This window comes from Dipodomys spectabilis, unplaced genomic scaffold (assembly GCF_019054845.1).
Source record: "Dipodomys spectabilis isolate Male_0828 unplaced genomic scaffold, ASM1905484v1 ptg000141l, whole genome shotgun sequence".
Taxonomy (NCBI): Eukaryota; Metazoa; Chordata; class Mammalia; order Rodentia; family Heteromyidae; genus Dipodomys; species Dipodomys spectabilis.
In genome coordinates this window covers 2,410,933-2,421,462 of record NW_024870818.1, presented here as the reverse complement: position 1 = coordinate 2,421,462, position 10,530 = coordinate 2,410,933, and the positions used below count along the sequence as shown (strand labels likewise).

The 10,530-nt window shown below is 38.8% G+C and overlaps 1 protein-coding gene across 1 annotated transcript in view; it reads right to left on the bottom strand.

Moving 5' to 3' along the window:
* The window catches only part of Rab1a (RAB1A, member RAS oncogene family), a 33,005-nt gene continuing 22,475 nt past the window's right edge, over positions 1 to 10,530 (bottom strand). The window contains exons 4-6 of the mRNA XM_042691129.1: positions 4,753 to 4,848; positions 2,232 to 2,363; positions 1 to 2,010 (exon numbers count right to left, since the gene is read on the bottom strand). Coding sequence (XP_042547063.1) covers positions 1,813 to 2,010; positions 2,232 to 2,363; positions 4,753 to 4,848 — 426 coding nt within the window. The 3' untranslated portion in view covers positions 1 to 1,812. The remainder of the gene's footprint in view (positions 2,011 to 2,231; positions 2,364 to 4,752; positions 4,849 to 10,530) is intronic.

The following is a 10,530-nucleotide window of genomic DNA, read 5'->3' as shown; positions in this document are numbered from 1 at the left end:
ACCAAGCAAGAATCAAGCAAAGCAGATCAGACCAGTTGAACTCTTGCTGTATGAAACTAAAGTCCATGGCATCACACTAATATTTGTTTTGTATCATTTACCTATATTTTAGAAAACAGTTCTGAGCTCTTTCTTCCATTATACTGTATTAAGACAAAAACAAACCATAGCAAAACCTTTTAAAACATTAAAGATATTCACCCAAATAACTTGTTATCTTTAGGAATTTTTCACTTACTTTATGTAAGGATGAATAGATCCAACAAGCACGTCTATAATACAAAGTAAACTATGATTTTATTGTGAAATTCTCATAGATGGAAAATTAAATTGAGTATTTATTCTGTCCATTTCATTTTACAATAATCTTACCACTTATTTTTGTACCATGTATTTCAGTTGCCTGTTGCGTGAAAAATAAAGAAACTTGTAATTTTTGGCTTTTTTTTAACTTAATCTAAAGACCCCATAGTAAGATGTGTTGCCAACAGCCACATCTTAAGCCCCCATTGAAGAATGTTTTGGCTGCTACATATCTAAGGAAACAAACCTTGATCTCTGTCCCTTAAAATGCTAATGTGGGCAAAATGTCCTGTTTCCACAGTAAAAATAAAGACCCTAGGTTTGAAGTTCCTATTTAACAGAATTTTTGCACATGCAAAAATTTCACTGTAGTAAATATATTTCTTTCATCATTCCCATCTAGCAATCGTTTTCAGTTAATTTTTAGGGTAATCAAGTTTCCTGCTTTCTACTTCAATGGTTAAACTCTCCCAACATGAGTTATACACAACTGTGAAAGACGAAATAGTTGACATCTGACTCAGAGCATGGAACAAACATCAGCACACATTCACCTGATCATTTGCCAGTTAGGAAGGGCGTGCTGCTCTCCAACTCCACTGCAGATGAATTAAAGACATGTTGGTCAGCGAAGCCAATGGAGGATCAGAGATGGTAAGCATAAACTTGTTTTACACACAACTTGGGCTCCTTGAACCACTATAGTTGGTTAAGTCCTTACACAGCACAGAAGGCTCCCCCTGGGTTATTTATCAGGTCTGTTATCTAGAAAGCACAGCATCCAGTACATCTATAGTGCCTTGGTTGCACACAATAGTTGTTTTGATTATAATGCAAGGCTCTATTTCCCTTTAGCCATGAGAATTAAAACAATACTTATCACCATACAGTTTGATATACTTCCAATAAGTACAATATTTATTAAACATATCTTCAGTTGTTTTGTTACATAGTGTGCAACAAATTACAATATCTGCAGCCACAAATTATATGCAGAGTATGAAGAAACTATTAATCAGATAGTGTAATCTTTCCATTTATAACTCTACAAGGAAGAACTAGCAAATCAGATCTTACATAGAACATCTCACTAAACTTTATGCATGGAAAGTGACAGACACTGGTTGTGCTGTTTGATACAAAATGGCTGAACTTCATCTTCAGAAGACTAAACCTGACATCTAAACATGCCAATATAAACATCGAAACAAAATATATTCTAACCAACCACGGGAAACAGTCTGGTATCAGGAAAGCAACAAGGATTACACACATTATTTTATAAACCAGCACACAAAGGTTTAAAACAGTTCTGAAAATGAAGTTAGCTGTCTTGAGTCAAGGGAATAAAAAAAAAGTCAGTATTGACCATTTACAATCTCTGACCTTTGTGGAGACGGTAAGAATCTGTTGTAGTGCAGCTACATACAGTACAATTCAGGCAATTTGTTTTTTCACTTGGGTTCAGATTGTGAATTCATTGCTGTGAGAAAAAGATGGAGGCAAATTTTAGCAGCAACCTCCACCTGACTGCTTCACTGGAGTGCTCTGAATTTTAACATTGGACTTCTCTGCACCGCCAGCTGTTGCTCCAGGGCCCATTCGCTTTTTAATCTCTGCTGCCATCGTCATGAAAGACTGTTCTACATTCGTTGCATTCTTAGCACTGGTTTCCAAAAATGGGATTCCAAGGGAATCAGCAAATTCCTAGGAGAATGGTAAAAATAATGAATATTGGGAAATGATTTGCATTTAGTCCATTTCTGCCATTTGAAATGGGTATGAAGGAGGACTAAATTCACTGGATCCAGACACTACACAAACTTTAAGAGTTTTCCAAGTACACATTTTAAAAAGACAGTTTGTGGCCATCGTATGACTCCATACCCTAATCAAAATTCAGACTGAAAATCAGACTTTCAACCTACCTTTGCTGTTGTGTAGTCTACTACTTTCTTAGTGGTCAGGTCACACTTGTTCCCTACCAACAACTTGTTGACGTTCTCACTTGCATAACGATCTATTTCTTGAAGCCACTGTTTGACATTATTGAATGACTCCTAAAAGGGAGACATTTTTAAGAATAATAATACAGTTCTGGACACAAATGCTCTATGGATCAAGTAATAAACAGAAGCAAAGAGCGAGTGAGGCAACTTCAGCTATGAAATAATTATAGCACAAACTGATTTTGTAATATCAGAGGAAAATAGCTTAATATTAATGCAAAAGAGTCAGAGGCTGGCTTACCCCTGTAATCATAGCTATTAAGAAGGCTACGATAGGGCTGGGAAGGCGGCTCAGTGGTAAAGCGCTTGCCTTGCATGCCAGAGGCCCTGGGTTTGATTCCTCAGTACCACATAAGCAAAAAGAAAAAAGCCGGAAGTGGCGCTGTGGCTCAAGTGGTAGAGCGTTAGCCTTAAGCTGAAGAGCTGAGGGACAGTGCCCAGGCCCAGAGTTCAGGCCCCATGACCAGACCCAAAAAAAAAAAAAAAGAAGAAGGCTACGATAGGAGAATCATGGATCAAAGCTAACCAGGGCAGACGTCTGTATGACTTATCTCTAACTACCAAAAAGCCAGAAGTGGAGCTGTAACTCAAGAGGTAGTGTCAGCCTTGAATTAAAAAGCAAAAGGATAGTACCCAGGCTCTGATTTCAAGCCCCAGTGCCACCAAAAAGAAAAAAGAGTCTTGATTTTAAGATAATGTAATTTAAATATACTTTAAGACCTAGAAAACTTGGTAGAATTTAGGTTTATAAATAATATAGCTGAAGTGTTATTATTGAACACGTCAGAAGATGTTACTTGGGCTGAGGCAGAGGGGCACATGTACCTCAATGGTAAACTGCCTGCCTACCATAGGGAAAGCCTTGGGTTTAATCCTAGAAAAGGACTGAATAAATTTATTTTTTTTCTAGTTACGTAAGAGAAAATTTTTCTTTTAACTAATTTCATGGTTATTGGTTGACATTTTCTGAAAATTAACAACTTGTATTGGGAGGAGAATGTTACTCAGGCTCCTATCAAACTGGGCTGAAGAGGTCTTCCTGATTCATCCTCCCAAGTAACTAGCACTACAGACATGACACTATGCCCAGCTATCATTCCCTGCTTTAAAAATCACAGGGGACTAGGAAGGTGGCTCAGTTGTAGAATGCTTGCCTTGCATGCATGAGGCCCTGGGTTCGATTCCACAGGATCACATAAGCAGAAAAAGCTGGAAGTGGCACTCAAGTGGTAGAGCACGAGCTGAAGAGCTGAAGGACAGTGCCCAGGCCCAGAGTTCAGGCCCCACACCCAACAAAAAAGTAATAAATCACCCACTCAATGATTCTAATTTTGAATCTAAATGTATTTCAAAATTAGCTTTGATTTCATATATGAGATTTAACATTTGCTGTAAGAAAAATAAATTCTATTTTTCGTTTAATTTTCTGAAAATTAAAAAAGGTCTAGGGGCTGGGAAGGTGGCTCAGTGGTAGAGCACTTGCCTTGCATGCCTGAGGCCCTGGGTTCGATTCCTCAGCACCACATAAGCAAAAAGAAAAAAGCCGGAAGTGGCGCTGTGGCTCAAGTGGTAGAGCGCTAGCCTTGAGCTGAAAAGCTGAGGGACAGCACCCAGGCCCAGAGTTCAGGCCCCACGACAGGACCAAAAAACAAAAAAACAAAAAAAAAAGGTCTATTAAGTGTCTGAAACCTGTGAAGCCTGAAATCTGTTACATTTCTGACTAACAAAACAGTTTTAAACCCTTGGCCCACATTCTCTTCTACCATATATTCTCTATAGATTTTCCTACCTCTTCTCAATAGCTTATCTTCACTTACTCTTCCTAATACCCTTCTAGAGAATATTCTGCACAAATTTTATTTCTAAACCATATATTCTCCATTGGCAGAGTCCTCTAATATCTCTTTTGGAAATTCCAAGAGGAAGATGCTAATTACCAGACAACTTCCTGTTCATATTTAAAAGGGCAGGAAAACCCACATTTCCTATTTGTTCTTTTTGCGTATTTATTTAGTTGACATTGATGATAACCATATGTTTGAAAACAAATGTAAAATTACTAAATTTTCTATTTACTAAAGGAAAGGAAAATTTTGGTGCTAATCATGGGGCTTGAACTCAACAGCCTGGGCACTGTCCCTGAACTTTATTGCTTGAGGCTAGGACTTGAGCCACAGAGCCACTTCTGGCTTTTTGGTGGTTAACTAGAGGTAAGAGTCTCATGGACTTTCCTGCCCAGGCTGTTGCTTCAAACTGCAATCCTAAAATCTCAGCCCCCTAAGTATCAAGGATTATATGTGTAAGCCATCAGTGCCTAGCTGGAAAATAAATTTTTATGTTTTTTCTGCCAAGTAATAGTGGTGGCTCATATAAAAATAAAAGAACCTGAAATTTATCAGAGTAACTTTTGGCTTCATCACTGTAATGCACAAGAACTTACCTGATCTGTCACATCATACACTACGATGATGCCATGGGCTCCTCTGTAATAGCTGGAAGTGATTGTTCGAAATCTTTCTTGGCCTGCTGTGTCCCACTATTTGAAAACAAAGCATGCAATTCCATTAAAATACAGAGTTGAGGAAGAAAATAAGTCTAGTTTCTATAGGTATGAGAACTGGAATTATAAACTAACTCTTAATGTTCACATTATTAAATTACATAGTAACTGTCAAATGCCAGTAAATCCAGGGAAGATGATGCCAAAAATTTAGCTGGTGACACTATCAAAATTATGAGCTCTTTGAGAGGAGAAACTAAGTCATGCTTTTCATGTTCCCTATAGATGTCAGCAACATGCTACTCTCATGAGTGTAAATGAGACAGGACAGGCAAGGGAAATGAGGCATGGGAAACAGTCTAGAATTAAGAGACAAACAGCCTATTAATGAATAGCTTGATTCAAAGACTGTGTGCTTTAAACATATTCCCCTTAAGAACCTAATGAAATGTGTTTACAAAGAAAAATAACCATGTCAAGGATGGACACATCCTAAAATGGATGGATACCCATGTAATATCTTAAAATTTAGTAATGGGGAGTGGAGGGGCTCTAAAATCTCTGGACCCAATGCTCAAGCAGTGTGATAGCAATACCAGGTGTCTGAACAAAGAATAAATTAGGGTCAAATAATTAGAGTCAAACCTCTAACCTGCTTTTTCACCATTAAAATCCTTGGTGTTCGAGCATTAATCGCATCTGTTATCAAAAATAGCCCTAAATAGTCTGAGCCTCTGTACTACCTAACTTTGCCTTACTAATAAACTTTCTTGGTCTCTACTTAGATTTATTTTAACCATATAACATCACAAGTCAATGATTCCTGTCACACAGAGGATACGCTGATTTCAGACAGGGAAGTGGCCAAAGTCCAACGAACAGAGAAAATCCCAAATAAGATAAACTCATTGGCCAGCACATTTCATAATCACAGAGGCAATGAGGCACTACTGTAGATTAACTGCATGGCACTTTAACAAACTCAGGCAGGTGTTACCCTAATTCTAGGGAAATTAATGTAAGAAAGATGATTCCAAGTTGAGTTTTACAAAGCTCCTTTAAGAATTAATCATACTTTAACCATCTAGACTGCACTAATAATGTTTACATCACTGTACTGGTGATGTGGAGTTAAAAAAAACAAACCCATCTCCTAATTGTTAAAAATTACCAAGAAGCAAACTCAGTTTTCGGATTTAAGAGTCCTTGGCTTTAAGACAGGCAATGAGTTGGGAATGTGGCTCAGTGGTAGAGTACCTGCCTAGCATGCATGAAGCTCTGGGTTCGATTCCTCAGTACTACATAAACAAAAAGGCTGCAAGCGGTGCTGTGGCTCAAGTGGCAGAGCACTAGCCTTGAATACAGAGAAGTTTAGGGACAAAGCCCAGGCCCTGAGTTCAAGACCCTGGACTACAAAATCTAGACAGGCAATGAGAATTTTAATTGCTCTTGAACATGTGCTCACTTTGGCAGCACATATACTAATAATTGCTCTTGAACAACGGCCTCTTTTTTTTTTTTTTGGTTGGTTGTGGAGCTTGAACTCTGGGCCTGAGCACTATCCCTTGAGGCTCTTCAGTTGAAGGCAAACACTCTACCACTTGGGCCAACAGCCCAACTTCCAGTTTTCTGGTGGTTAGTTGGAGATAAGAGTCTCACAGAGCTTCCTGCCCAGGCTGTCCTTGAACCCCAATACTCAGATCTCAGCCTCCTGAGTAGCTAAGCTAGGATTACAGACATGAGCCACCAGCGCCCAGCTAGCTTCTTCTTTAAAAAATATTTTTGTATAACTAGAAGTTAACCTACTAAAACATACTGTTAGGGCTGGGAATATAACTCAATGGTAGATAACTTGTCTAGCACTCAACAAAGTCCTGAGTTCAATTACTAGCACTAAAAAGAAAACGACGCTAACATTTGAGGGAATCTGAAGACTGAAAATTAAGGTATTTATATTCATTTTGTTAAATGTGAGAAAACAATAGCACACAATAAAAAATACAGGTGCCTAAACTGGGTGCTGATGGCTCACAGGTATAATCCTAACTATTCAGGTGAGTGGGATCTGAGGATCACAGTTTGAAGCTAGCTGAGGCAGGAAAATCTATGAGACTCCTAATTACCACCAAAAAGTCTAAGTGGAGCTGTGCTCAAGTAGTAGAGCACTAACCTTGACCAAAAAAGCTCAGGGACAGTGCCTAGCCCCTGAGTTCAAACCCCAGAATCAGCACCAAAAAATTTAAAAAGCCAGGTGCATTCTAAAGCCTTTTCGAGTAAAAATTGTATCTGTTATTTAACATATTCTACTTTAAAAAATCAAAGTGTAAGCCAAGCACCAGTGGCTCATGCCTGTAATCCTAGCTACTCAGGAGGCTGAGATCTGAGGATCACGATTCAAAGCCAGCCTGGGCAGGAAAGTCCATCACACTCATCTCCAATTAACAACCAGAAAACTGGAAGTGGCACTGTGGCTCATGTGGTAGAGCACTAGGCTTAAGCTGAAGAGTTCAGGGACAGTACCCAGGCCCAGAGTTCAAACCCCACGACCAACACCAAAAAAACAAAAATAAAAAATAAAAGTGGAAAAAATATTCTAAAAGGTTTACCATTACATATTTTTTTAAAACCACACAAATCAGCAAAGTTTCATTTCTGGTTTTGTCCAAAGACTGGTTTTGCCTGAGATTTCAGAAGACTATCATCAGTAAGGAGTCTCAAAGTCTTTCCTGACATCCTTAGAGTAACTTGATCTCTGAGTCTCCAACAGGTCTTAAATCTAGGCTTCTTGTTCCAGAGCTTAACACTAAGGAACCATGTACTCATTTTTTGGTTCCAACTATAAATCCTAGGTATTTTTCACCTTTTAACTAACGTTATAAAATGCTTAGCATGTCCCTGGACTATAAAGTTATTTAATGAAAAACCAGTTTGCTTCTCTTCCCTACCAAAGGACCCCTTTCACAAAGAGAGCAAAAGAAAAGGAAAAAATTGTTTTGACTAAACATTAATATGTACTTGTATCCAACAATAGTAAGAAATAGCAGTTAAGGAGCAAAATTTCTGATGTCTCTGCCATTCTAAAAACTTTTCTGACTCACTATCCCAATAATACTAATAATACCTCCTTTTGTAACTGTATTACACTTCATATATAATTTTCTAATTACCCCTCATAGATATTTAGGAGGCACTGAGATCTGAGGATTGAGCTTTAAAGTCAGTTCAGACAGAAAGTCCATGATATTCTAATCTCCAATTAAAAGGGGGTGAGGGGACAGAAGTAGAGCTGTAGCTCCTTGAGTAAAAATCTAAGGGTAAGGACCCTGGTCCTGAGTTCAAGCCCCAGTCACGCGCACGCACGTATACACACACACACACACACACACACACACACACACACACACACACACACACACACGGGCGGGGGGGGGGGTTTAATAGCTATGGCTATCTGGATGCTTGGTGTATATGGGCATTTTTACAAATGTTTCAGGAATGACTAACACATCACAGAAAGAGGCTAGACTCTATGTTGCCCTAGTATATACTAAATGTTTTGTAATCAAAGCCTTTGATAAAGATACAGATGTCACAACTAAACAAGAAAGCTTGAAAAGATCATTAAAATATAAATTGAAAGAGACAAGATTGTGAAAGACTTAAAATATTTGGGAGGGATAAATGCAGCCAAGAAGAATGCAGAGTAAGAAGGTTAAAAAGTAAACTTTTCATTTAAATATTAAAAATATCAAAGAAGTACAAAGTAAAACCTCCTTCCTTTGTAAATTAACAAGCAAACCAAAATCATGAGACTCAAACTAGTAAGTAATATGGCTATTTATTAAGAAAGCAAGTGCAAACTTGGACTTTCTATCTTTCAATCAACACTGAGAAGCATATTCCTGAAGTCCAAAAGAGAGAATTTTTAAAAGAAAGCAATTCAAAGCCAAATGAAGAGAGGATTTATCTTGTGGACTGTATTTTATATTTACCTCATGTGTTATATATTTTAAAAATATTTTAACAAAAAAATATTTAAATAACCAAATTGCAAAAAGTTTTTAAAAACATGCTTCCAGAAAGAAGCAACTAACAAACTTCAGTGATACAGGAAAGGTTTGATAAAAATTGATTCACAGGGCAACAGAAAGAATAAACCCAATTCAAGCAGATCCAAAAGGCAGAAGAATATCAGAAGTCAAGAGGAAACTGCTGGGCTGGGAAGTTGGCTCAGTGGTAGAGCGCTTGCCTTGCATGCCTGAGGCCCTGGGTTCGATTTCTCAGCACCACATAAGCAAAAAGAAAAAAGCCGGAAGTGGCGCTGTGGCTCAAGTGGTAGAGCACTAGCCTTGAGCTGAAGAGCTGAGGGACAGCGCCCAGGACCAGAGTTCAGACCCCACGACAGGACCCCAAAAAAAAAAAAAAAAGAAGAAACTGCTGGGCTGGGAAGGTAGCTCAGTGGTAGAGCGCTTGCCTTACTCCCTTGAGGCCTGGGGTTCGATTCCTCAGCACCACATAAGCAGGAAAAAAAAGCCAGAAGTGGTGCTGTGGCTCAAGTGGTACAGTGCTAGCCTTGAGCTGAAGAACAGCACCCAGGCCCAGAGTTCAGGCCCACGACCGGACCAAAAAAAAAAAAGAGGAAACTGCTTCAGCTCAACGTAAAAAATTAACTTCTGGCTAGCATGATGTGAACTGTTGGCTCTACCACACCCTTCATGATAAATCTTTCCTCCCTTAAATACTAGACAAAAAAAAGAAAAAAACTAACATTGGCCATCTATAAGCCAAGAGATAAATAAAAACCTCAGCATGAAACTCATCTTTGGCAGCACCTTGATACTGAACTTCCAGTCTCTTTGTGAAAACTTAATTTCTGTTGTACAAGACATACATCCTGTGGTATTTGGTTATGGCAACTGGAGCAAACAAACTTGAAAGTTTTGTTGTGTGTGTATGGTGTACACACGTGCACGCAGAGAGACTCCTGGGGCTTGAACTCAGGGCCTGGATGCTGTCCCTGAACTTTTGTGCTCAAGGAACGAAAACAATAACCCATCAAACACTCATTCAGGGGCTGGGAAGGTGGCTCAGTGGTAGCGCGCTTGCCTTGCATGCAATAGGCCCTGGGTTTGATTCCTCAGCACCACACAAGCAAAAAGAAAAAAGCCGGAAGTGGCGCTGTGGCTCAAGTGGTAGAGCGCTAGCCTTGAGCTGAAGAGCTGAGGGACAGCGCCCAGGCCCAGAAATTAGGCCCCACGACGGGATTCAAAAACAAAAACAAAAAACATTCATTCAACTAGACATCATTGGTATCAATATACTGCCCAAAAGTTCACAAAGAGCTCTCACATACAATGTTGTACAAACTGTGCAGAGTAACTCTCACAGCTGTGTTATGAAGTACTAAGTTCAGATATCATCACATTCATTTTAGAGTGGAGCCGAGTCTCAAGAGAGAAAAGGGTAAAGTAAGTAAACTGCATGATTCTCTTAAAAAGTAAATACCAGAAGAGGTGACATTATCCAAAAAGAACTGTACTCATTATCTGACTTGTGAATTGGTAACCCCTCTGTATACCTTAAAAGTAACAAAATTATATTTTTTAAAAAGAACTATCAAAACCAAGAAAATAAATCTAACTCTCCTCATCCTGAATTCAGGACCCTTTCCACCTCAGTGTCCTAAGAGTTTCATAAAAAGAAAAGTTTCTAATTTTC